The following is a 27,992-nucleotide window of genomic DNA, read 5'->3' as shown; positions in this document are numbered from 1 at the left end:
TTTCCTAATAGATTCTCTAAATGAGTGAGTACCCCAGTAATTGCATTATCTTCTGATAAACAGAGGAACTGGGAGTGCAGTAGCAATCTTCTTCTTTTTCAACAGTACCCTAAAGAGGTACAGAGAGAAGGGCACTTAGCCTAACTTATCACTTTAACATATTTTAATTTTCTCTCAGCTTACATATGGTTCATATCCACCAGAAGAATTTTATACCAGTCGGTTCTCATCACTTTACTCCATGGCCCCAAATGAGGCTCCGCTGTATGTTGGGATTCTCCAATTGTTACAGCATTTTGGATGGAAGTGGGTTGGGCTGTTGGCTTCTGAGAGTGAGAGCGGAAAACAATTTTTGCAGAAAATGCAGCTTTTGCTTTCAGAGAATGGAATCTGTTCAGCTTTCCTACAACAAGTCCCAGGAATACCCAATATTGATGACTTGGATAAACAGAGTGGTATACTGTTTACTCTTTATAGACATTACGAAGACAGCAGGACAAAGACATTTGTCATCTATGGAGAATCTGTGTTGCTTGTATGGCTCTCAGGTGTCATATTTATGCTGGACACTACATTTAAAGAAAATATATCTTTTAGAAAGGTTTGGATCATGACTAGTCAATTTGATTTTATCCTAACAGGATTTCAAAAGTCTTGGAATCTCCAGTTGTTCAATGGGGCCATTTCCTTTCAAATTCCATCAAATGAGGTTCTGGGATTCAAGGCATTTGTTCAGTCCATAAAACCTTCTTTGAGGCACAGAGATGGATTTATAAAGGAATTTTGGGAGCAAGCATTTGACTGTTTCTTTCCTAATTCAGGATTGCCAGCAATGGACATTGGACAATGCACTGGGGAGGAGACCCTGGAGAGTCTTCCTGGACCTCTCTTTGAAATGCAAATGACTGGTCATAGTTATAGTATCTACAATGGTGTCTTCGCTGTGGCTCATTCTTTGCAGGCCTTACTCTCAAAGGGATTAAACCAGGGCAAAAGAAAGCTGGGAAACATGGTTCGACTCACAGTTCCCGAGCCTTGGCAGGTAACCTCTCTACACTTTCCTCTCTGTGAAGAAGTTAGTACAAATTGTTGTTTGTATTTTTTTTTTTTAATCCATTCAATTGTGTCGGATTCTCGGAGACTCCCTGGAGAAGTCCCTGCAATATTCTTGGCAAAGTTTTTGGAAGTTGTTTGCAATTTCGTCCTTCCTATGGCTGCGAGAAAGTGAATGGCTCAAGGTCACCCTGCCGGCTTTGTGCCAAAGGTGGGACTAGAACTCGGTCTCCTGATTTCTAACTTGATGCACCAAACTGGCTCTCACAACTTGATTAGGATGGCAAAATAGGCTAGGATTAAACACTAGATATGTATGCACCAGATATCTCCAGGCTTGGCAGGTAACCTCTCTACACTTTCCTTTCCATGAAGAATTTAGTACAACTTGATTAGGATGGCAAAATTGGCTAAGATATTTCAGCACTAGGTAGGTATGCTTCAAGGAGCTAGGGTGAAAACATTGTTCTTACCCAGTTTGTACACCCAGCCAAATGAATCCAGAGTAACCTGTACTGAACTCTTTCCTCCAAGTATGACCATGTTATTTTCTTCTCTGTCTCCCCCCACCTCACTTTCTTTTTCCAAACAGCTCCACCCATTTCTCCAAGGCATTTCTTTTAACAACTCAGCTGGAGAGAGAGTCTTCTTTAATGACAAAAGGGAAGTGACAGGAGGATTTGATGTTATCAACATGATCACTTTTCCTAACAGGTCCTTTCAGAGAGTTAAAGTTGGAAGGCTGGATCCTAATGCTGCAAAAGGAAAAAAAATGGTCATTGATGAAAATAGGCTTCTCTGGCACCCCGGTTTCAACCAGGTATGGTCAAGAAAATCTCAAGAAATCCTCTTTTGGGACGGACCAACTCAGAGTTGTCTTTTTTAAAAACAAAAAACAAAACTTTCCACATGATCATGCCAACATTCATCTGTCTCAAAAATGGTGTCATTCTGTAACACTGTAATAATCTTTTGAAAAACTATGATAGATAATTATACTAGAACATATGTCTTTGTTATATGTTCCTTTAAAACTATAATTCGTTTTTTGCCCAAACATTCCTACTTGTCTTATCACTTTTTATTGAATAAATAGTTAAAATGTTTTAAAGCTTTAACCTAGTTCTCATGTACATAAGAACAACAAGCATGGGATCTCCTTCTGAGCTCTGTTTCATGTTGTCAGCAGGTTCTTCCCATTTCTCTCTGTAATGAGTACTGTTACCCAGGAACCTGGAAGAGAAGGGTGGAAGGGAGACCATCCTGCTGCTATGACTGTGTTCCATGTCCAGAGGGAAAGATTTCAGATAAGATGGGTCAGTTGTGAAGTTCTCCATTTGATCATGACAAGGGCTTAAAAAAAAGTTTCCCTCAAAGCTAAGGAAAGTCACTATATGATGGGCATATAACTACAGTATTGTATTAGTAAGGACATGTTTCCTCAGATGAAATCCAGGGAGCCATGTGAATCTCCCTGACAAATGATCTGAAAAATATAGAAAGGCTATGTTAAGTTGCAAAATTCTGGTATTCTCACAGGTATTCCTGATGAGTTGGCATTTGTGCCCAACATTTCAGAAGAAGCCTTCTGGAAGCCTAGTTTAGGATTCAGGGATGGGCATACTCCATGAGTTTGCCAGAAATGATACATTTAGGTCTAAGACGAGCAAAACAGTAGAAAATGAACATGAGGGGGAAATGTTCTTTGAATAGTAATATCTTATTTTTACTAAGAATTTATAAATTTAAGGCTTTATGCTAACTTACTCTTCCACATGTACAAAATTCAAAGGGTTTTGATGAAGCATACTAGTTTATCCCCTCACAGTCAACACTACCAACATCTGCTGCTGCTGCTCCTAAATTCCACTGTTCAATCTGCCAATTCCCCCCCCCCCACCCCAGTTCTGGACATTCAGAGTACTGTTAACATTTTGAAATCTCAGAAGTCTGCATTGTGAATACTCACTGTCCTTAACAGTACAAATCCCCTTTCCCCCTTTGGTCCCATAGGATGATATTGTGTAAATATTATATTTCAGTATCATATTGCAATATGGAGATAGATTGTAGACAGAATGAACACCAAAGATACTACAGTTTGACTTGGTTGGTCAATGACTGAGATTTCTTTTGATTTCTAATGTAGAGATGGAAGATTGTTTCAAATGTCCTGAAGATCAGTATCCCAGCAAGGAGCAAGATCATTGCATCACCAAAAGCACAAGTTTCCTGTCTTTTGAAGAATCTTTAGGGATCTCCTTGGCATCAGCTGCTGTTGCTTTTTGCTTGATAACAGCCTGGATACTTGGAACTTTTATTAAGCACAAGGACACCCCCATAGTGAAAGCCAACAACCGGGACCTCACCTACATCCTCCTGGTGTCTCTTTTGCTCTGCTTTCTCTCTCCCTTTTTCTTCCTCAGCCAACCTGGGAAAGTGACCTGCCTCCTCCAGCAACCAACTTTTGGCCTCATCTTCTCGGTGGCTATTTCTTGTGTCCTGGCCAAAACCATCACTGTGGTTGTGGCTTTCATGGCCACCAAGCCAGGATCTCAGATGAGGAAATGGGTAGGGAAAAGACTGGCCCTTTTGATTCTTCTTTCCTGCTCTCTTTTCCAAGCCATCCTTTGTTCTGTGTGGTTGGCGACCTCTCCTCCATTCCCTGAGTTAGACATGCACTCCTTTATGGAAACCATGCTTTTGCAGTGCAATGAAGGCAACATCCTCATGTTCTATTTTGTCCTGGGCTACCTTGGCTTCTTGGCTCTTGCCAGCTTCATTGTGTCCTACTTTGCACGTAATTTGCCTGACAGCTTTAATGAAGCCAAGTTCATCACCTTCAGCATGTTGGCTTTTTGCAGCGTCTGGGTGTCCTTTGTGCCAAGCTACCTGAGCACGACAGGGAAAGCCATGGTGGCTGTGGAGATCTTCTCCATCTTGTCCTCCAGTGCTGCCTTACTGGGATGTATCTTTTTCCCCAAATGCTACATCATTGTGCTGAGGCCCAAAATGAACAACAGGGAGAGATTAATAAAAAGGTATTAAATCGTGGAAATATCTTTTTCTGTTCAAATTAAGAAGATGAGTATCTAAGTAATTTATTTTTATTTATTTTTATTTATTTAGCAGATTTTTCCACTGCCCATCTCAAACACGACTCTGGGTGCCTTACAATACATTAAAATAACAATGGTTCATATCAATTTTAAAAATTTTAAAATATAAATATGCAATATAGACTCTAAAAATATATCATTATTATAAAATATATAATGTAGAAAGCTAAAACCCAAGATGGAAGATATTCAAATTCCCCGGGGCCATATTATGGTGCCAGCCCCCCCCTTCATGTCATACATGTAGGATTGTTTCAATTTAAACCAACTTTAAATATATGCAGTTAAATATGATTCTTCATGTACAGGATTGTTCATTCTTCTGCTTCCAAGAAGTAGACGTGATTTTAATGAAATTTATTTACATACATAATCCAAAATGAATCTAGTGTATAAATTTAATTGAAATCAATCCACATTTAGTTTCTGTCTTAGCTCCACCCGTTATTTGGAATCCAGCTTCCAGCATTACACTAAGTTGCCAAAGCTATAAGAGAGGACAAAATTAAATGAATCATTTCTATATTCTCCTTCTCCTTTTCCTTCTTCCAATGATACCCACAAGAGTATATTGGAAGGTATTAACAGAGAAGAGGTAACTATAGGATCAGCACATCCTATGGAGTAATCGAAAGTTAAAAATAGGTATTCTAAATGGGTGTCTATATACTGCATGCGTTCTAGGTGGTGAGTTAGATTCTTCAGATTGGCTGCCCAGATGTGGCTGCACATTAGGAATGGGGCGAGCCGTAGCTTCCTCATGCCACGTCGATCAACTTCCTTAATTTACCCAGAATTCTGCAGGTGAAGTACAGGTGAAGAGGTGGCTACAGTTATGTTGTTTTGACAACTTGCTGAACTGGATAACCGTATAGGAACCAAAATGGTACCACTTCTTTATGAATGTACATAGATGAAAGGCTTTTTAGAGTATATGTGTGTGTGTATGTTCACACATGTACTCTACAAAGCTAGGTACACACATGCACAAACAGATGTTGATACTATAAATACACACACACACACACACAGAGAAGCATATAGACATACATAGACAGACATATTTTGAAGGTTAAATTTATAAATGTATATGTGTGTGTGTGTGTGTGTGTGTTATCTTTAAAACTGTGCATTTCTTCACACTGGCAAGGTTTAATACTTCCACTTAAATCTTTGAACACCTCAGAAAATGGTGTTCAAAGATTTAACCATTAAATCTTTCAACACCATTTTTTTAATTATTATTATTATTACTATTACTATTACTATTACTATTATTATTATTATTATTATTATTATTATTATTATTATTATTTCATCCCACTTTCTATTATGCAATGCTGGGAGTGCCAGTCCTAGCTACAGATACACATTTTCAGCAGCAGGAAAAAGTCAGTTGTGATTCCAGAGATATAAATCAAATGTCTGTGTGTATTTGTGTTTGTGTGTGTGTTTGTTGATTTCTATGATCCACTCTAATGTTATTGAAGCAATTCTGTTAACATGGCAGGAAGTGCAGGAGAAGGTTCAGAGTTTCTCAGCTGTGAAAAGAGGACTTTGTGAGAAGGTCTCTTGGGGAGTCCAACTGTCAAAGCCTGGAAGCGTTCTTGCTTTCAAAGCTGAGGCTGAGGAAACATCTAAGCCAGATTACAGGGCCATTCTCCTGGGAAAGAGACAACAGCGTCATAAGATGTCTGTAGCACTGTGCCTCAGTTATACTCCTGTGTTTACCCTTCCGGCCAGCAGACCTGAAGAGTCCTATTTCTAGGCCTATCAACCAAACAATTGGCACACGTCCTAGCAGAATTGCCGCCAGCCAGACCGGCTTTCCGTGTTGAAATTACACACCGTAACCTGACTTAATGATAGAGTTATTAGCATTCCCAGAGGAAAGGCTGACGAAGAAAGGCTGGAAGGCCCCCTTGGTAGTTCTCCCAATCTCCCCCTTCCTCACATCTAGAATTTCTGTTGAGGCAATTATCGATCTTTGCTCCTGATTCTGTTCTTTTCTTTTCTTTTCTTTTTTTTTTAAAGAATCCTCTCTATGACTACATTGCAAGGATTTGAATTTCATCCCCGTATTTTTGGAGTGCATGTCCCAAGATGAAAAACAGACATGTCAAAACGCAAAGCATGGAGAAAATTCAAACCAATTCACACATGCTAGATGAATTCAAACCGAAACCATGTGGAATGTTTTCTTAAAACAGGTTCCTGGATCATTTAATGCTATTTTGTGAACCTGAGACTGACAAATTGACACAGCTCCCCTCCACTCTATATTAGGCAAAGGTGTTGTATGTTGGAACATTTATTATGAAATAGAAATAGAAATAGAAATAGAAATAGAAATAGAAATAGAAATAGAAATAGAAATAGAAATAGAAATAGAAATAGAAATAGAAATAGAAATAGAAATAGAAATAGTGAAGTGAAGTGAAGTGAAGTGAAGTGAAGTGAAGTGAAGTGAAGTGAAATCTGGACTGGAATGGAATGGAATGAAAAAAGAATAAGATAAGATAAAACGCAAAGCCCCAGCATTTAGCATTAGCTTTATTTCTGAGAATGCCACGTAGGTCCTCTATTTGCTCTAAGGCCAATGTGTGATAAAGCCGTGAATAAAACAATAAAACTGCAGGGACTTCTCCAGGCAGTTACAGGAGTTAATAGTATTTTGAAGGTTCTGATCAATAATTTTTCATTTTAACAAAATCAGAAATTAGATTGCGAAGGACATGGCGGAAATGTGAGTTTCATGTGCAGACTGAAATCACGAGATACCTGAGAAGCAAGTAGGGACGCAAATAACAACCTTGCAGCGAGATTTGCAGTATCTGCAAATAAAGTACTTTAAAGTACTGAGGGAAGCTCTTCGGAAGCCTCCAGGTCTCGTCAGGGGAAACGGTTTGGCCCCTGCGTCCCTGGATGGCCCTGTCTCCTGCTGCTGCAAGAGCTGCACATGGCACAACTCTGGACTCTCCCACCATCTCGAAGAAGAATCAGAGTTTTCACCCCCAACATTTCACTGACCTCCAAAGGGACCTACAGTGAATGTCTTTATCATGCATTATGCAGGCATCAGGCATAACACTGAAGGCACAAGTCCTGTAACGGCTGCAGGCTGACAGGAAAAAATGCAGGTATGTCTCTTCTACCATCAGAGGCCAGAGAAAGAGGAGGAAATGCAATCAGAGAAGAAATGTTGCATGAAGTGGAGGTTTTCCTCAGGACTGATTTAGCAAGTCTTCTCGTGTCTCCCACCCACAGGGATGATATTTTGGAACATGCAATGTTTGGATGACGCTAGCAGATGGTCGAAAATGACTGGTGATTCTCACATTTTGCCATACCGCGACCCCTCCATTAATTCATGATAAGTAAGGTGACACCTCCCTCCCCAAACAAGAAAAAAAAATAGATTTACATAACATGGCTGTGATTGGCAGATGGTTCCGACAGATGACTAGATCCATCTCTCCAAACTCACTGCAGGCTTTGCTCATGGGTTTTTATTAAGCCTGTTTGGACTTGCATATGCAAAGCATTGTGACAGCATAAAAGCCCATTTAAAAACAAAACAAAGCAGCTGGCTGTAGTGGTTATCATCACCACCACCACCACCATCAGATTGTTATCACACTTTTTTTTTAATTTGCTCAATTCCTGCCTCCTATTTTCCCTACCAAAATGCTGTGAGGTGGGTTGGGCTGAGAGGGAAAGACTGGCCCAAAGCCACCCAGCTGGCTTTCACACCTAATGGAGGCCAAGAACTCACCATCTCCTGGTTTCTAGGCCAGCACCTTCTCCCCCAGACCAAACTCTCTCTCATGAGTTCTAGTCCCCATCAGTTCTAGTGCTACCTTTGGGCCAATCCCTTCCTCTTAGCCCTGAGAAAATGGGAAGGCAAACCACTTCCAAAAATGTTGCCAAGAAAACTGCTTTGACTTGCCCAGGCAATTGCCAGAATTCAGGATCGATGGATAGATGGAGGGGAGGGAGGAGGGAGGGAGCGGGAAGGGGAAGGGAATAAACTTCCCCTTAAAAGCTGCTGAGGGTAATTTGAATGACAGGTGGACAGAAGATGGAGTTTCCCCCTAATCTATGTTTAAGACATCTGTTACACTTCATAAAGTAGTGACACAACCAATGCCTTTCCAGCAAGCTATATCCACGGTGAAGCTCACAGAAATCGCTTCTCCCCAATTCCAAAGAGCCGTCCACCCTATTTCTCATCCCGGACTCCTAAGAATCAGCATCTGAAGTGGAAGGGATGGTCATACAAAGCAGATGATATTCATTACTACACCTTGTCCAATCAGGTCAGCTCCTTTATAGCAACATTAGCTGCAGGGCACTCAGTAGTAGATGCTAGGGAAGAACGGTGATATGCAGTACATCCCCCACAAAGGGCCTTTCTTTGCAGCACTGTCCATGAGCTATATTGCCTTGGGAGGAGATTCCAGAAACAGCCATTAAATTAGCTGTGAGGAAAATCATCTCAGCTGAGACATTTCCAAGCAAATTGTGGCTCATGCAGTGAAAGACAAGTCAAAGGTGGTCACTGCAGTCAAATACAAAGGTGATCCCGTGTTTCCCTGAGAACATTCTGAAATCCAAATGATCATTCTGAAGTGCAAATGTTAAAGATTTTTAGCTAAATGAGGCAGGAAACCCCATCACAGATGCTCCTGGTTTTCTAAGAATTCAGGGTGGGATGGGAGGAAGGAGGGCAACCCCCTTGAAACAAAGAATGTGAAGCCATATGGAAAAGAGACACCTGCAGGGCTTTGCAACTGCTTCTAATTTGGGCCAGGGCATTGTTTGGGGAAAACCCAGCAAGGTACACCTGAATTGAAAAACACATGTTCTCGATAGCCAGTAATAATAGCATAGTGTATTTTCTTGGCACCTCCGTTCTGCCTTGTGTGTTTCTGGTTTCTGGTTCTTTGGTGCCTTCTTCTCTGCAGCTCTGTTGTGGGGTGAGCTTCTTGAATGTAACCAGCACAGCAGACTCAGTCTATTGCAGTTTTGAAGGGAGTGATGCCACCTTCTTGGAAGCAATTCATTTGCAGATTAAAAAGAAAAGCATGGAACCTCCCCATTGTAGGCATCAGCAGGGGCACAGGTAACTCAATTTCAATTCATTACAATCAACGATCAGCCAGAGGAGGACAGGCAAGGGAGGTTCCTGATATAATATGTGTCATGGCATACAGATGTGAATCTTGCAAATTCAGTATCTGCATCAGATGGAGAACCATAAGGGTGGAATTTGAGTCTTGACATCACCAAAAATGTGTTATCATTTTGATGACATCTTGGTAGGCATCTTCACCAGAACTCAGTATGTAAGAATAAAATAATTCTCTAATACTAAATCTCACTGTAGGATTTATTATTAATTTTAGCTCCTTGTCTGGAACTGTCTCTCTGAGTGCAGCCCCCCACCTGGTTGCTACATGACTATGACCATCATCTGCCCAGGAGGAGCAGCACTTTGGGAATCCACACCTTTTTAGTATTTTGGATTCTGAATCCAATGAACCCAATACTATCTCTTGTAGAGGGAGGCAGAGACAGTTTTAGCAAAGGAATGCAAGAGCGATGAACAGATATGAGACAAGGAATTAAACCTGATCCTGAAATAAAAGGAAGTATAAGAATGATTCAAACCAACTATGCTTGATAGTCCTTGACAGCATTTCTCCAAGTGTGGTCTGGGGACCCCTGGAGATCACTGAGACCCTTTCAGGGCATCCATGAAGTCAAACAAATAAATAAATATTCACATTGTCTCCATTTTAATGTCTAATAGAGGAAATATCAATAAATGCAACCAACATAAACCAAAGCTCATTGGGTCCTCCATCATTTTAAGAATGTCAAGGGAACAGAAAGTTTGAGAACCACTGCTCTATCTAGTCTCTATCTATGTATCAAATATTCATTGACCTCTTTAGAGACTCTTTTAAGCACTTGGTGCTTTATTCCCACAAAGCATGGGAGACTGATAGTTGGGTGGACCCACTTTCACTCTGGATAAAAAGTAGAATGGAACTTCTGGTGAGGACATGGCAAGATAGACATCCCTGAAGGTGCAAGGACAACATTATGGCAGAGATAGGTCTGTAGACTGCAGGAGCTGAGGTTTTTGCAGTTTTTTAATATTTTAAATATGAACCCTAACCTTAACCCTTACCCTAATGCAGCATCTGGAAAGGATAGCACTCCCAAACATACAGCCCAAAGTATGGATCCAGTATGTAGATGACACTTTTGTCATAATACAAAAGAAACAGCTGGAAGAAGCCCACAAAACCATCAGTCACATCTTTAATGGAATACAATTCACAAGGCAGGAAGAAAACAACCACTCACTCCCATTCCTGGACATCCTCATCAGTAGAGGAAATGACGGTAAGTTAGAAACACAAGTCTACACGAAAGCTACCCACACCAACCAAGTGCTCCATTACCACAGTAACAGTCCAACCTCCCACAAGTCAAGCTGTGTAAGAACATTATTCGGACGAGCACTTACACACTGTAGCAACCCAGAACACCAGAAAGAAGAAAAAGATAATCTGTACAGCGTCTTCCAACAAAATGGATACCCGCTCAACTTTATCAAAAAGTGCCTCACCACCCAACCCAGGGAAACTACGTAAAGGATAACACTGCCATACATCAGAAACATATCAGAAACCGCCAACAGACTGTTACAACCACATGGCATCATTGTAACACATAAACCAACTAAACCTCTTCAAAACATATTAAGCAAGCCAAAAGACCAAATAGCCCAAGAAGAAAAAACAGGAGTTCTTAACATCATACAATGCAAAGACTGTAACAGCCACTATGTAGGACAGACAGGCAGCAGAATAGCAGAGCGCATCCACAAACACCAGCTAGCAGTCAGAAGACATGAAGAGAACTCCTTAATCTCACAACACATGGACAGACTCAACCACAGTTTCAACTGGGAAACTATGAGCATCCTAGACCAAGCCAAAACCAAAAATGCCAGAGAATTCCTAGAAGCCTGGCACTCAAACAAAGCAGCCATCAACAGACACATAGAGGTCAACCAAATTTACACACCATTCAAAAGAGACAATAGAAAAGCCAAAAGACCAGGACACTCCCTTGCCAGCAATCAACACCCAGATATGCAAAAATCAACACTAGGGTTAACACCAGAGGAACCATCAAAGGGCACAATACACCCTAACCAAGGCACCACTAACTCAGGCAATCAACCAAGCAGCAAACAACAGCCCAATCAAAGCACTCGTAAGGAGAGAACAACACCCCCACCAACAGAAGCAGGGCAAGCCACGGTATCTAGACCGAGGGCAAGGTCCACTCCCTCTTTGCACTGAAGATGTTGCCTAGTCTGGCAATGAAATGTCTGCAAGAAAACAAGAAGGCTCAGAGGGCACCAAGGACTCCACAGTTCAACCCTGAGCTGCAAATATTTGCTTAGAGAAGAAAATGTCATAATTTCATTACTCCTTGCCTCTTAGTAATAACTTCCTCTTGCTTAACTCAGGCCTCAGCATGATGATGTAGCATTTGGGGGAAAAAATACAGCACAGTAACCCAGCACCAGAAGACAAGATGGAGAAGACCTCCACAGCCACCACGGCTTTTCCTCTGGTGCTCAGATAGGTTGGAACAAAGGAGACCCAGACACTGCAGAAGGCCAACATGATGAAGGTGATGAACTTGGCTTCATTGAAAGTGTCTGGTAATTTGCGGGCAAGGAAGGCCACGATGAAGCTGGTGAGGGCCAGGAGACCCATGTAGACCAGGACACAATAGAACATGAAGGACGACCCTTCATTGCATTGGAGGAGGATTTCTTCAGTGACTGAGTGCATGTCTAACTCAGGAAAGGGGGGAGAGGTTGACAACCACACCGTACAAATGCTGGCTTGGAGGAGAGAGCAGGAAAAGACAATGCAAAAGGCCAGACTTTTCCCCACCCATCTCCGCATCCTGGATCCAGGTTTTGTAGCCATGAATGCGAGAGAAACTAGTATGGTTTTGGCTAACACACACGAAACAGCAAATGAGAAGATGATCCCAAAAGCAGATTGTCTGAGAAAGCAGGTCACTTTTCCAGGTTGCACCAGGAAGAGTAAAGAGGTGAGGAAGCAGAGCAGGATGGAGAGAAGAAGAATGTAGGTGAGATCCCGGTTGTTGGCTTTGATGATGGGACTGTCTCTGTGTTTAATAAAGGACCAAAAGACAAAGGTGGTGATCAATGAGAAGGAAAGGGAAATGGAAGGTAATGCGATGCCCAGAGGTTCGGCACATGATAGGAAAGTTATCGTTTTAGGGATACATCTATCTTGGTCCTTGTTTGCATATTGATCATCAGGGCATTGGAAACAGTCATCCACATCTGAAAAATAGAGATAACCTTTTGATGTCTACTCTCATTTTTCACAAGCCCCTTCAAATGAAGATGTAAGGAGCTAAGAGTTCAAAGTGTGGTCAAGGGTAATACATTTATATTCATGAAACGTGAATGGGGGAAAGCCTATTAGCACCGAAATACGACCTGGGCTATTCCTGTGTGTTTGTGTCTGTATGTGTGCATGCGTGTGTATGTATACACACATACACACACACACACACACACACACACACATACATACATACATACATGTATGGCATCTTCCTGAAAGTAATCTACGATTGTCCTGAATATTGCAGTGATAGATTTCATTCGGTAATCCCTTATCCAACTTCAGGACACTCACGCCGCATGGCCCATTAAGGAATGGATAATCGAAAAAATTCTCTTTGTAAATGGAAAACCCACTCACTCCTTCTGCATTTCTACCCATATGACACAGAACAGTGCTCCAATAAGAAAAGTGTAATCAAATGAAATATGTAGCATTAGCATAAATTTCATAATAGACAAATGTACTTATACTGTGTCCAGAAACAAATAGCTTCTGTTTTTGCTTATTTAATTTAATTATTTAATTTAATTTAAGTGGCTAAATTATTATAGGGGATTTATTGCATTCTTTTGCTGTTGTTTTTTATTGGTTCAGTTGCTTCCGACTCTTCGTGACTTCATGGACCAGCCCACGCCAGAGCTTCCTGTCTGTCGTCAACACCCCCAGCTCCCCCAGGGACGAGTCCGTCACCAATAGAATATCATCCGTCCACCTTGCCCTTGGTCGGCCCCTCTTCCTTTTGCCTTCCACTCTCCCTAGCATCAGCATCTTCTCCAGGGTGTCCTGTCTTCTCATGATGTGGCCAAAGTATTTCAGTTTTGCCTTTAATATCATTCCCTCAAATGAGCAGTCTGCCTTTATTTCCTGGAGGATGGACTGGTTTGATCTTCTTGCAGTCCAAGGCACTCTCAGAATTTTCCTCCAACACCACAGTTCAAAAGCATCGATCTTCCTTCTCTCAGCCTTCCTTATGGTCCAGCTCTCGCAGCCATATGTTACTACGGAGAACACCATTGCTTTAACTATGCGGACCTTTGTTGTCAGTATTATGTCTCTGCTCTTAACTATTTCATCAAGATTTGTCACTGCTCTTCTCCCAAGGATTAAACATCTTCTGATTTCCTGACTGCAGACAGCATCTGCTGTGATCTTCGCAACTAGAAATCCAATGTCTTTCACTGCCTCTATGTTTTCTCCCTCTATTTGCCAGTTATCAATCAAGCCGGTTGCCATCAGCTTGGTTTTTTTCAGGTTTAGCTGCAAGCCAGCTTTTGCACTTTCTTCTTTCACCTTCATCATAAGGCTCCTCAGTTCCTCTTCTCTTTCAGCCATCAAAGTGGTATCATCTGCATATCTGAGATTCTTAATATTTCTTCCAGCCATTATAAATACAGCCTTGGATTCCTCAAGCCCACATGTACGCATGTGTTTTGCGTACATGTCGAACCGGTCGGGTGAGAGTATATAGCCCTGCCGTACTCCTTTCCCAATCTTAAACCGGTCCGTTTTTCCGTGGTCTGTTCTTACTGTTGCTACCTGGTTCTTATACAGATTCATCAGGAGGCATACAAGATGACGTGGTATCCCCATACCACTAAAAACGTGCCGCAATTTGTTATGGTCCACATAGTCAAAGGCTCTGGGAATAGTCAAAAAAACAGAAATAGATGTTTTTCTTAAACTCCCTGGCTTTTTCCATTATCAAGCGGTTTTTGCAATTTGGTCCCTAGTTCCTCTGCCTTTTCTAAGCCCAGCTTGGACATCTGGCAATTCTTGCTCCATGAATTGCTGGAGTCTACCTTGCAGGATCTTGAGCATTACCTTACTGGCATGCGAAATGAGTGCCACTGTTCGATAGTTTGAACATTCTTTAGTGTTTCCCTTTTTCACTATGGGGATATAAGTTGATTGTTTTCCACTCTGATGGCCATTCTTGTGTTTTCCAAATTCGCTGGCATATCGCATGCATTACCTTGACAGCATCATCTTGCAAGGTTTTGAACAGTTCAGCTGGGATGCCGTCGTCTCCTGCTGCCTTGTTATTAGCAATGCTTCTTAAGGCCCAGCCAACCTCACTCTTCAGGATGTCTGGCTCTAGCTCACTGACCACACCGTCAAAGCTATCCCCGATATTGTTATCCTTCCTATACAGGTCTTCTGTATATTCCTGCCACCTTTTCTTGATCCCTTCTTTTTCTGTTAGGTCCTTGCCATCATACCCATTTTTGCCTGGAATTTACCTCCAATGTTTCTAATTTTCTGTAAGAGATCTCTTCTCCTTCCTATTCCATTGTCTTCTTCCACTTCCACGCATTGCTTGTTTAAAAATAATGTCTTATCTCTTCTGGCTGACCTCTGGAATTTTGTTGCATTTAATTGGGCATATCTCCCCCTATCACTGTTGCCTTTTGCTTTCCTTCTTTCTTGGGCTACTTCTAGTGTCTCAGCAGACAGCCATTTTGCCTTCATTGCTTTCTCTTTCTCTGGGATGTATTTTGTTGCCGCCCCCTGAACAATGTTGCGACCTTCTGTCCAGAGTTCTTCCAGGACCCTATCTACTAAGTCCAGTCCCTTAAATCGATTCTTCACCTCCACTGCATATTCCTTAGGAATATTAGTGAGCTCATATCTAGCTGATCTGTGGGTCTTCCCTAATCTCTTTAGTCTGATTATAAATTGTGCAAGAAGAAGTTCGTGATCTGAACTACAGTCAGCTCCAGGTCTTGTTTTTAGCGACTGTATAGATGTCCACCACCTTTGGCTACAAAGGACGTAGTCAATTGGATTTTGATATTGTCCATCTGGTGAAGTCCATGTATAAAGCCATCTCATAAGTTGTTGGAAGAGAGTGTTTGTTATGCAGAGTGAGTTGTCTTGGCAAAATTCTACCAGCCTATGTCCTGCTTCATTTTGTTCTCCCAGGCCATGCTTACCTGTAATTCCAGGTGTCATTTGACTGCCCACCTTAGCATTCCAGTCTCCTGTGATGAAAATAACATCTCTTTTAGGCGTGTTGTCCAGTAGGTGCTGCAGATCCTCATAGAACTGCTCTACTTCAGCTTCTTCAGCATCTGTGGTTGGGGCATATATTTAGATCACTGTGATGTTAGATGGCTTGCCCTGAATTCGAATTGGGATCATTCTATCATTTCTTGGATTGTATACAAGCACTGCTTTAGCCACTTGACTATTAATTATGAAGGCTACTCCATTTCTTCTGTGGTCTTGTCCACAGTAGGAGATCTGGTGGTCATCTGGAGTGAAGTGGCCCATTCCAGTCCATTTCAGTTCACTGTCACCCAAAATGTCTATCTTTAATCTTGACATCTCACCAATAAGCACATCCAGTTTGCCCTGGCTCATAGATCTTACATCCCAGGTCCAAAGGTGTGTTGATCCTTAGAACATTGGATTCGACATTCACCACCAGCACCGTCGGCCACTAGCTGTCCTTTCAGCTTTGAGCTAGCTGCGTCATCACGTCTGGGGCTGTTTGAACTCACCCTCTGTTCCTCCCCAGTACATTCTCTCCATCTTCCGACCTGGGGGTCTCATCTTCCCATGGTATACCGACATATCTCTGGTTCTACCTATCCATTTAGTTTTCATGGCAAGAATACCGGGCTGGGTTGCCATTACCTTCCCCAGGGATCGCATTTAGTCTGACCTCTCTGTCATGACCTTCCCATCTTGGGTGGCCCTTCACGGTTTAGCTCATGGCATCATTGAGGTGCTCAGGTCCAGCACCACGACAAGGTAACGATCCTTTGCTGAAGTGTTGCATTCCAGTTCTTCTTAATTTTAATTTAGGAAAAAGTTTTAATAAACTATACATTATGTAAATAATTGTATATAGCATAGCCTACCCATGGTGTTAGAAATCTTCCCCTCTGGGCATGGAACACAATCATAGCAGCAGAATTTCTCTCCTCCTTTTTTTTCTTCTGATTTCCGGGATGACATTGTGCATTACAAAGGGAAAACGGAAGGACCTAGTCATAAATGTGAAAGGAGTGTCAGCCTTCCCAGGGAGACCGGACAGAACACAGGACCAGATGAGCTGATTCTACTTTACTGTAAGGCTAAATCAAATCCGAAAGTACAAGTCTCCCACCATCTCTTTTTAACACCTGATATATTTGAGAGTTTGCTTTCTGAGTTTCTCTCTCTGCCTCTTATGCAGCTAAGGGTCCCCCAACCCAGCATCTGATCATTCCCCAGGAAGCATCACTTCCTCCCTGCCTGTCTCCCAAGGTCATTCCTGCATGCTATTGCAGGGCTGTCAATACGATTTTGAAAAGGCAGGGAGGGAGTCTCACTCCAAACTAAAAATTTTGATTTCTCGACCCAGATAAAGAGGACTAGAATCTTGGTGCTTAGCAAAGAAAATTTATTTAGGGGACATAGCAAATTTGGACTATACTTAGCAGCTTCAGAATATAGATAATATTTTTAAGAAGTAATAAATAGAGAGCCAGTTTGGTATAGTGCTTAAGGTGCTGAGTTAGGAACAAGGAGACTGAGAGTTCTAGTCCCGCCATAAGCATGAAAGCCACCTGGGTGACCTTGGGCCAGTCCCTCCCTCTCAGCCCAAGAGCCAATCAGGCATAGTAGGAGAGTTCTAGTCCCGCCTTAGGCCTGAAAGCCAGCTGGGTGACCTTGGGCCAGTCCCTCTCTCTCAGCCCAGGTCACCTCACAGGTTGGCTGCTGTGGGGAAAATAGGAGGAGGAAGGAGTATTATTACATAAGTTCACCACCTTGAGTTATTTATAAAAGTAATAAAGGCAGGACACGAAATGAAATGAAATGAAATGAAATGAAATGAAATGAAATGAAATGAAATGAAATGAAATGAAATGAAATGAAATGAAATGAAATGAAATGAAATGAAATACCATTCTAGGGTATTACTTTGGAATGTACCATAGTCCATATTGAACTTTCCCTCTGAGTTGGAAAGAACCCTCTGACACAAGAGTAAGAGATCTGATATAATATCTCCTGATTCTCTCCCTAGTGGGCCCCTTTTCAGTCATGATAGGGAAGTCCTCAGAATCATAATCTTTCCTGCTGGCTCTTTCTCCACAGGGTAAAAAAGACATAGGAATCAGAGACTTCCCAGCCCAGTTCCACATTTCCAAATTCCACGCACAGGTGAGAAGAATTTCCCTCCCATTAGGGGCTTTCCTTTCACTTGGTTTCTGATGGCCTCTTGCCAGAAGGAATTTTGGAGATGGCAACCTGCTTGAAACAGCAGCGTTGCCTGGTAGACCGTGCTAGAACTTTCCTCCTCATTTCTAGCTTCCAGGTACAACAAAAAGGATGGTAAAAAAGGGGCATCTAATAAGATAAGCCCAAACTCCCACCTGATTAAAATCCCGATGCCAGACAATCTGACCTTCATTAAAGATTATAATTTTTCCCCCTGGAGCACCTGGATCCAGCATTCCCACTTTCACTCTCTGGAAGGAGCTGTTGGGAAAAGTGACTATGTTCATGAGGTCAAATCCACCTTTCACCTCCCCTTTATCATTAAAGGACACAAGTTCTCCAGCCGAGTTGTTAAATGAAATGCCTTGAACAAATGGGTGGAGCTGATGAAAAGAAAATACAGAACGAGGTAATTAAGGAAGAGTTGAACGATTGGAAAAGAACTTACATTAAAAGTATTTCTTCCTGCAGATAATAATGGAACAAAGAGCTTTTTGGACCTAGGAGTAGGAGTGGTCACAATGAAATATAAAAAGCTTTTCCAGCTTCAGATAGGTGCTGTGCTGTGATCTCCCCAAATCTCACTACAAAAGGACTTGCATTTCGACACCTGATCACGAAGAGAAGACTGAAAGGATTTCTGGTTGTGTACTCATCAGTTCGTTGTGAATAAGTTACCTGCCAGGATTGGAGATCTGGAAGTTCAGACCTACGATCACCCACCGTAGTTCGGTGCCTGGATCTGTATAAGGAGAGGTCATGCCAGGAATGAGCCACGGCATAAACCCCATTATAGATACTGTAGCTGTGGCCCATCATGCTCATTTCAAACTGAGATCCAGGAAGGCTGAACACATTCCTTTCTCAGAAAGTAAAGGCTCGATAGTCTGCAAGAAATGATCTCCACTGTTATTATCAACAGCAAAAATCCCAATCCATGACCATCTAAAGTACTGAAGCAGTTGGATAATCCCCACAAATTGATTGTCTTCATTGGGAACCAAGAAGTAAAAGGGAAACAGCCGAGGGTTATGGTTCTTCTCTGAGACAGATGAGCCATAGGAGAACTAAAAGTCATGCACAGTGTACAAGATGAGTGAGGATGAACGGAAATAGGAAATTAAATGAAGGAACATTTCATTTCGTTTATTCCAATAAGTTATTCATAACTTTTATGAAATACGTGAATATGATATAATTTTATGCATGTTTATTTTGATCAATCACATCTGGGCTTTCCCCACCTTTCTGACTGCAAATGTATTCGTAGACTGATTAGAATGTAGCAGATCCCCACTCTCAACCCTCTGAAGCGTCTTACCTGTGGAATCTTATAGACACCTGCAATATCGGCGATAGAAGAGGACGTCTCAGAGCCAAGTCCTCCAATGATGGCTATGAGATGTTTATTCCTATCACATTTATAGCTGGGCACAAATCTCTGGGATTTGAAGAGCAGGTCCAAAAGTGTCCGATGGGTCATCCTTGCATCATTATAGCTGTCATAGATGTGGAAGCCAAGGGTTGTATTGGACAAGAGCTGGGGATCTTTGTTGACCTCCTCTATAGCAAATGCCAAAACAAGGAGGTGCTGGTAGAACTTTGTCAACACACTAGAAATAGAATCAATTGTCTCTTTAAGAAGTTAACGTCAAACTGCACAATACCTTTCCATCAAGATTCTGTTCTAACTTAAAGTTGACAAGGATGTGTCTGTGCAGACACTTTCCTTTCCACAATAAATACAACTTAGGGTATGGGTAAATAACGCCATTTGGGCTCTCCAATTGTTTGGATAACCGTGCAGCTTTCTCTTGGCAAGAGGAAGGAAAGGGTCTGCTATAAGGACATTGTGCCTCTATTGGAAAAGGAGGTTGATTCTCTTTCTCCACACCATTTTCAGATCGCCTTAGAATCCATTAATATTTCGGCTGACTTGAAAAAGGGATTTGTCAGATTTCAAACAAAGAGATAAGAATCAATGGATGTTCTTCCTATTGTTCTATTCTATGTGAGATATCATTGCAAATTCTTCTCAAATTATCTGAACATCCCCCCTACCCCACCCTGTCAATCCATTTAAGGCAGATCTATTCTGTACGTCTGCTGACACATACACATTGCTCATCTTTTGCTGAAATAGAGTTTGCCCATTTTCTTTATCATTACATGAGAACAAACTCCATAACTGTCCTAGAGGCTAACACTAGTCAATATTTTGAACTTCTTAATTTAACATGCATCACTTATACTTTTTATCTTTGAAAAATGAGAGACCTTATGGAGTGAGTAGAAATAAAGTCTTACTGTGGAACCTCAAAGAGATTCTGGGAAGGATCCTCCTGGAATGAAATTTCATTGTAAAAGTATAAGGTATATGAAACCATCCCACCAATGATGAGATCGCCAGGCTGAAACCAATCATGTGGAACAGGGAAGGCATCGCCCTCTTGGCACGGCAGATTAGCTTCTTTGCCCCAAATAGGAAGCAACAGGTGCAATGAAATCAGAAGAAATAACATTTGATGAATAACAGGTTTACTTATTCTTTCTATGTATAGATTTTGAGAGCCAGTTTGGGTTCTAACCCTGACTTGGCACAAAGCCAGCTGGGTAACCTGGGACAGTCACTTTCTCTCAGCCTTACGAAGAATGCAATGAGAAACCACTTCTAAAAACCCTTGCCACAAAAACTTCAGGGACTTGTCCAGGCAATTGCCGAGAATCGGACACAATTGAACAGATTTTTAAAAATGTGTAGATTAAAAGTTGTCTGACTCACAGAGTATCCAATGGCTTAGTCCAATGTTTGTTGAGAGGATGGGAAAGACGAATGCTTGTATCATCAGAGTTATTAAACTAGGACTTGACATCTAGCAGAGATTGCCAGGAGCCTGTCTTTCAATCTGCATCATGAGATTGAAAGGAGAGAGACGTGGTCTTCTGTCTTTCTTTCCCCATCTCCATTGTGCAGATGATATTTATAAAGGCTTTCAGACTGGTTGCCTGAATGTTTACCACTTTATTCTGTCTTTTGTAAATCCATTGGGACTTGGGCTAGTTGAAGAAATTACATGGATTTGACCAATTCCAGGGGGAGTTGGTTAATTCTTAAGGGTTAACATTTTTTGCTGGCAAGTATTTTGCGGTTTGGGAACAAAGTCCCGTCTGCTTCTTGTGTCTGAGCAAGTGGAAAAATATGGGTTAGTCTAGTCACATTTTTTATGCTCGGGGTACAGATAATATGGGAGTTCTAGATCAACAGATTCTTCACCAACCTCACAGCTTCAAATTTTTCAAAAAAATGTTAAGAGTTTTAGTTCAAATAAATGAAAGAGAAAGAGGTGGGAGGGGGGGGCTGAAGAGATGGGATTAGGTCTACGGAAAGCCTGAATCAGGCTAGTTGTATACAAAACAGCATTGCTTTGAGGCATGGCTTGAACCAAAACTGGCTTTAGATAAAAAATGGAGCTCTTGCTTTGAGTAGCCATGGCAAAAAGTGTCTCTCTCAATTTGAGGAAAAGGTGCAGAAATGGGAAATTAAGTGGTGGGCTTAAAATACTCACTTCCCCCTCCATCCTCCTGTTGGAATAGTCAATCTGTGTGGCAAAGTATTAGCATAATAAAGGCCATGAAATGACTGAGAAATTGAGTATCATCTTTGGATATACAGTACGTATATGAGTAAGTGATGTCCTTCAGTGAGGGATGATTTTTGAGCTGTCAGCCCTTTGATCACAAGTCCCTTCTCCTTGTAAGTAAGTAACACAGAGAGTCCATCTTGCTGCCTTCTTGCTGCTGAGGTAGGCTAAAGCCAGCTCAAGGTAGGGATTTCCAAGGGAAAAGGGAGTCACCCTTCCTATGCAAATGTTCTGGTTTGATTGGTGACCTGCTGAGCAACACTTAGCCATTGCCGAACCCTCCCTTCCCTCTGGTCATCAGATTCTGTTCCCCCACGGTCATTACTCATTTGCTGCTTGAGATAACAGATCGCTGCTTCAGTTCTTGTTAGTGCTGCAGTTTCCCTTCTCCTCCTCCTTCTACTTCTTCTCCTGCTCCTGCTCCTGCTCCTTGTGTCAGGAAAGCTAAAGTGTAAAACTGGAGTTGTAGCATACATGGCCACCAAACCACGATCTAGGATGAGGACATGGGTGGGGAAGAAACTGGCATTTCCTTTTGTCTTTTTTGGCTGTCTTCTTCTTTTTGCCTGGAATTTTTAGTCCCACCTAGAGTCTAATTTAAATCATAAGATCTCTAATCATTGTTATGACTTACAGTAGACAAAATAATTTTCGTTCCCACAGAATGCTGTTTATTTTTGTATAGTTACTTCTAAGGACTTTTAGGAAAAGTTTCAATATTCCACATTTGTCTGGACCCTTATTTGGTGTTTTACTTTCTTCATTCAATATCTTATTTCATTTTTTGCTGTTGCTTTCAAATTCTTAACTTCTTAAGCTCATAGGTAATTTTTCTTTTGTTCAGAATTGAAGATAGACTCACCAGGTGGTTTTTCAAACTTGTCATTCAAAAGATCTCCAAAGAGAGCTTTAAGATGCTTAGATAAGCAATTTCTGAAAGTGATTAGAAGCAAGGTTAGCCAACTTCATGTCCTTTAAAAAGCTCCATGTTTGTGACCTTGATGATCCCTTTGTCTGCCAATACTCAAACCCATCAGGGGACCACTGTCCTGTGGTCTCTTCATGAGGAGCAGCCATCTGTAGCACATGTGGGTGACCTCCTGGCCTCTCCTTGTCCAGAGAGGTTCCAAACAACTGGTCTACTCACCAGTTTGTTAGTCTTTGCCATGGTTGTTGTCTCCACTCTCCCAGAGACTCCACTGGAAGTCTTTTGGTTGTCTTTTTCAAATAAGCACTTGTATGGTCCTAGTCTGTATATACTCCTGGCAAACTCTCCTCCTTTTCCCAAGTTAGACTGGAGTTCAGCTCTTCAAGAAATTATTCTACCATGCAATGAGTGTCAACTTTCACATTTTATTCTGTCCTAGTCTGTATATACTCCTGGCCTTCACAAGCATCATTGTGGCTTTATTTGAACACAATTTACCTGACAGCTTCAATGAAGCTAAGCTCATCACCTTCAGCATGTTGGCCTTTTGCAGTGTGTAGGGCTCCTTTGTGCCAACCTATCTGAGTGTAAAACGAAAAGCCATGGTGGCTGTGGAGATCTTCTACATCTTTGCTTCCACTGCAGCTCTACTTGGATGTATCATTTTCCTTAAATCTGTCATTGTTGTGCTGAAACCTGAGATAAACAATAGGGATCAACTAATAAAAAGAATTATCTATGTACAGTATGTATGTATGTACGTATGTATGTATTTCAAACATTTAAATAGCCGCCCATCTCACTATACTTGACTTTGGGCAGCTTACAACCAATACATAAAGCAATATCACAACTATTAAAACACTTTTAAACTAAATAAGAATAAGATAAATAAGATAATAAAAACAAGATTGTGGGAGAATACCTATCTCCACACAAGCCCAAGGTTGCTGGATGTGATAAATAAATAAATAATGCCTTTTCCATGTCATACTGGTAAGTTCATACAGGAAATATATATCAGTCAAGAGGAATTTTGCCTTAGTTCAGATCACTACAGCTTGGATTAAATATATGTCACAAAAATTCTGAAGATGGGTCAGAAGCAATGGCATATTTTGATATATCATTCTATTCCGCTATCAAGTACTGACTGTACATAAGTCAGTTGTAGCTAGAAAAGTGTGGTGTTGGAGGAAAATTCTGAGAGTGCCTTGGACTGCAGGAAGTTCAAACCAGTCCATCCTCAGGAAATAAAGCCAGACTGCTCACTTGAGGCAATGATATTAAAGGCAAAACTGAAATACTTTGGCCACATCATGAGAAGCCAAGAAACCCTGGAGAAGATGCTGATGCTAGGGAGAGTGGAAGGCAGAAGGAAGAGGGGCCGACCAAGGGCAAGGTGGATGGATGATAGAGGTGACGGACTCATCCCTGTGGGAGCTGTTGGTGTCGACGACTGACAGGAAGCTCTGGCGTGGGCTGGTTCATGAAGTCACGAAGAGTCGGAAGTGACTGAACAAATAAACAACAATATATCCATTATCCAGCAGATATTGGCAATTTGGTCCCTAGTTCCTCTGCCTTTTCTAAACCCAGCTTGTACATCTGGCAATTCTCGCTCCATGAATTGCTGAAGTCTACCTTGCAGGACCTTGAGCATTACCTTACTGGCATGTGAAATGGCAAAATGAAATAATTGTTTTTCAAAAAAAAAATATCGAAGAAACACTCATCCGAGTGCATGATTTGATAGTTGGAGCACTAAACTCTTTCTGCTCTTAAGTACTGAATCTTTGAATGGAACTGAAATGTACATTCAGAATCAGTTTCCTGGTTTTGTTAAGAACGACAGTTGGACACAATAATTCGAGGCAGTGTCAGCAGCTGACATGTTCATCTGAAGGAAGGACTCATTCTTGGAGTTGTCCAAAGCAATGCTGGTGCAGCTTTGAAGAGAAGCAAATACCATTTTCTCCCATCATAGGGCTCAATTCTGGCCACCCATTCAAGCCCTTTCCCTGATGGACCCAGTGCCACGAATAGCTACTACTAGTGATGGAGACACCGGTAACTTTTCAGAGTAGGTTTAAACTTTCTCCAGGTCCCCCTATTTCTGGCCCAGATGACACAAATTGAACATCAGAGAAGGACCCTCAAAGAGCAGGGGGGAAATAAAATTCTTCCATAGATAATGCAACAAGAGAGTAATGGTCACATACTTTAAAACTGCATACTCACCTTTTGGCAGGACTATCAAAGAAAAGAAAAAGAGCGAGAAATTCATCCTACCCTTGTTAATTTCCACCACACATATTGGGGACAAGAATTGGAAAAAACCATGACAGACTTCCCTTTAAAGGGGAACGTTTCATGGGGGGATTTGCATAAGCCTGGCGACCAATAAAGAAACCCTCAGAAACAGGGTTCGAAAGAGAGATTGGCTGCTTTAGGAGAAATCCGAACAGCCCAGACACTTCTGTAGTCATTATTTTTAATTTGCCCATTGTAGAGCAACATAGAAAAGATGACTTTGTGTTCATAAACCTATGGCATAAGACTTGCAGGCCCTCATGGAGAAGTCTACTTTCCATGTTGGACTTCCCCTCAAGATCCTATCAGTGACTTTGGACTTTCCCTAACTATTACATTCTGAAAGTGTAACTTGCTAAATAGGAGCACAGATTGGATTAAAAGAGAGAAAGAAGGGGACCTGTCAGATGTTCTGAGGGCTTTGCTGGGCTAAAGATGTTGGGGAAGAAATTCTAGGAGTTGTAAGCAGTGGAACATTTGACATTTGTTGGCTGTATATCCAATCTGTTCTCTTAGATCTCAGGGAAACATGTCTAAACTAGTTACTTACGTTTTACCTTCTAATAGCAACTCATTTAGATAGACTGGACTGAGAGAGAAAGTGTGATTTCTTAAATCGCATTTCTTCAAACAACAATAGTTGGGCAGGCATTAAAATTTAGGGAAAAAAATCTATGTCTTTTTCTATGTTTGGGTTTATATATGTATGTGTGTGCTAGTTTGTATGTGTTAGGAGAAGTACCTCTTACAAATTCAGTGAGACGTTTGTTTGGCTTTCAAGAATTAGGATGACCTTTTGACCCCAGTCACGATAATGGTTTCACATGAGGTTAGAATTTTGGAATTATTTCTTGGGAATCATGGGACCATGGGTTTCTTCACCATAGCTGGTAGTTTGCAATGTAGTCAGAAGCCAAAAAAACAGCAATATATATATATATATATATATATACATACATACATACATACATACATACATACACACACACATACACACACACACACACACACACACATACATACATACATACATACATACATATTTTTTACGAAAAGTAACTCGGGGTGATTGAAACTCAGAAAAAGTAATTATTTCCCCAAGCAATTATCCACATCACTAATAAATATATTTGTCTGTATGTATATCCACAAGTCACGCAGGATGATTCAGTCTCAGAAGTGAGGTCGTTATCACCACGCAATTGCCCAAATTCGTATCATTGTCTCATGTGGCTAATCATTTTTCTGAAACCATGAAGAGCCAAACCTGCAAGTGGTTATGTCTAATTGCAGGCATTATTGAGAGATGAAAGAAAGATCATGTTCCCAAAGGACTCTGCCTAACAGAATTCACCATTTTCCAGTTTTCTCCAGGCCTGAAATAGGAATCCTCATAATTATAACCAGCCTTCTAGGCAGATGGTTGCACCTCTGTTGTGGCTAAAAGAAAGGAAAATGTGTAAGAACAGAGAGATCTGCTGTAGTGTTTCAGCTTCCTGAGGTCAGGCAGATGCTATGGATGGTCACAATCTACCTGAAGAGAGGAGAGTTCATTGCCAGGATGTGGGTGTTTTGTGCGTTGCTGCTTCTCTCCTCTCTTGGGTGCTATAAAGGAAATGACCATCAATGCCATGTGCTTCAGCCCTTCCCTGTTCCACATCAGTGGTACCAGCCTGGTGACTTCCTCATTGGTGGGATTGCTTCTCAGTTCCTTTATAATTCTGAAGAACTTTCTTTTAAGGAGCATCCCTCCCAGAAATTGTTTCAGATGTCAATGTAAGGTTTCCCCTCTGTGCAACATAGAAATTCTTAGTCTCATGGTAAGAGTGTTGAAAATAAAAATGCAGAATTAGGCAATTGTTAGGCAGTCACATTTTTTAAAAAAATAACTGGGTAATAAAATATTGAGGGCAGTAATAACACTATGGTATGTATTCATCCTATCGATCTGTGTTCATTTTGGAGTACTCCCCGTGAGGTGGGGACTATTGAGGCAAACTTACGTGACCATTGAACAAAGTGATTGTACAGAATCACACATTATTAGGCAACTCATTGCTTGGATTGTATGGTATATCTTTTGCAAATATGTATCCTTTTTAACAATCGATGCTATGCTCTGGGTTTGCAGGCATTCCAAAGGATTCCCATGAAAACTATAAATCATCAAAACTAAATGCATTTGGGTTTTGATGCTTAGGCTTATTCTGAGACTAATAATTTACTGATGCACACAAGTGATTTTAAACTTGCCGGTGGACCACAGGATGGAAATGATGCCAACAGACAGAAGCAAAATGTTTTTAAAAGTCTGTTGCTTAAGTCGTAATTTATCTCAGTCTCTTTGTCAGCAGAGCAGTCACCAAATTCTACCAGCATGTTCTTGCCTTGGTATATGCTGTGAAGGAGATCAATGAGAATCCCCGATTCTTGCCCAACGTCACCCTTGGGTTCCACATTTATGACAGCTACTATGATAGAATGATGACCTATCGGACCACTTTGGACCTGCTCTTCAGTTCGGATAGATTTGTCCCCAACTATAAATGTGACACCAAGAAAACCCTCCTGGGTGTCATTGGGGGACTTGGAACTGATACCTCCTACCATATTGCAGACATTCTGAGTCTTTATAAGATTCCACAAGTAAGAAGCCAAGATTTCTCAGACATAACTTTCACCCCTTGACATTCTTATTGTAAAGGTACGCATCAGGAGAAAGGAAGGCAACCAATAAAAATAGCTTGGTTTAAAAAGAGCCTCCTCTTTTCAATCCAGAAGCAGAAAGTTCTGATGGAATAGCCACTCAATCTCCTGAATCTACGCTTCTCTTCTAACAATATCTTTTACTGTATTGGGCCCAACAGGAGAAAAAAAAGCTCATAATACAGATTTTGTTCCCTCTGATGGGTCAAAGATTTCCCCTGTTGAGGTGATAGATGATAGGATTGCAGAGATGCTTATTTCAATCTGTCAGACTCGTATCCCCCACAATATTTTTGACCCAGTGGAAAGAAAGGCTCCCTGAACACACACTCAGTTCTTGGTGGAATGGGCACATCAGTGTAGCGGTGGGTCATTGCTGTGCTCTGAGATTTCTTTGTGAGCTCCTGTCTACGGAAAGTGCTATCCATACATGGCCCTGGATTGCTTTTTCAAGATCAGGGGTCATTCTTCTGGGTTTTTTAGACTGACACTTCACATGACAGTTGTTGAAGTCTCTCTTTGATTGTAGAAGTGGCTA

At 41.3% G+C, this 27,992-nt stretch overlaps 1 protein-coding gene across 1 annotated transcript; it reads left to right on the top strand.

Moving 5' to 3' along the window:
* The first annotated feature begins 241 nt into the window (after positions 1–241).
* LOC134497204 (vomeronasal type-2 receptor 26-like) lies at positions 242–27,436 on the top strand. Its single transcript, XM_063302878.1, has 8 exons — positions 242–1,042; positions 1,646–1,873; positions 2,243–2,369; positions 3,203–4,094; positions 10,532–10,574; positions 17,744–17,809; positions 26,412–26,524; positions 27,103–27,436. The coding sequence occupies exons 1-8, from the start codon at positions 242–244 to the stop codon at positions 27,434–27,436; spliced, it is 2,604 nt and encodes an 867-aa protein (XP_063158948.1).
* Positions 27,437–27,992: the final 556 nt, after the last annotated feature.

This window comes from Candoia aspera, chromosome 4 (genome assembly GCF_035149785.1).
Source record: "Candoia aspera isolate rCanAsp1 chromosome 4, rCanAsp1.hap2, whole genome shotgun sequence".
NCBI lineage: Eukaryota > Metazoa > Chordata > Lepidosauria > Squamata > Boidae > Candoia > Candoia aspera.
Note: the sequence above shows the minus strand (reverse complement) of the source record. Positions and strands in the feature narration are given on the sequence as shown.

Bases quoted from the DNA above. Each gene is read 5' to 3' on its own strand.
- LOC134497204 (XM_063302878.1), top strand. From the start codon at position 242: ATGGCCCCAAATGAGGCTCCGCTGTATGTTGGGATTCTCCAATTGTTA. The intron at 2,370-3,202 runs GTCAGTTGTGAA...TTTCTAATGTAG, and splicing joins AAAGATTTCAGATAAGATGG to AGATGGAAGATTGTTTCAAA. The intron at 17,810-26,411 runs GTGAGAAGAATT...GTTCCACATCAG, and splicing joins TTTCCAAATTCCACGCACAG to TGGTACCAGCCTGGTGACTT.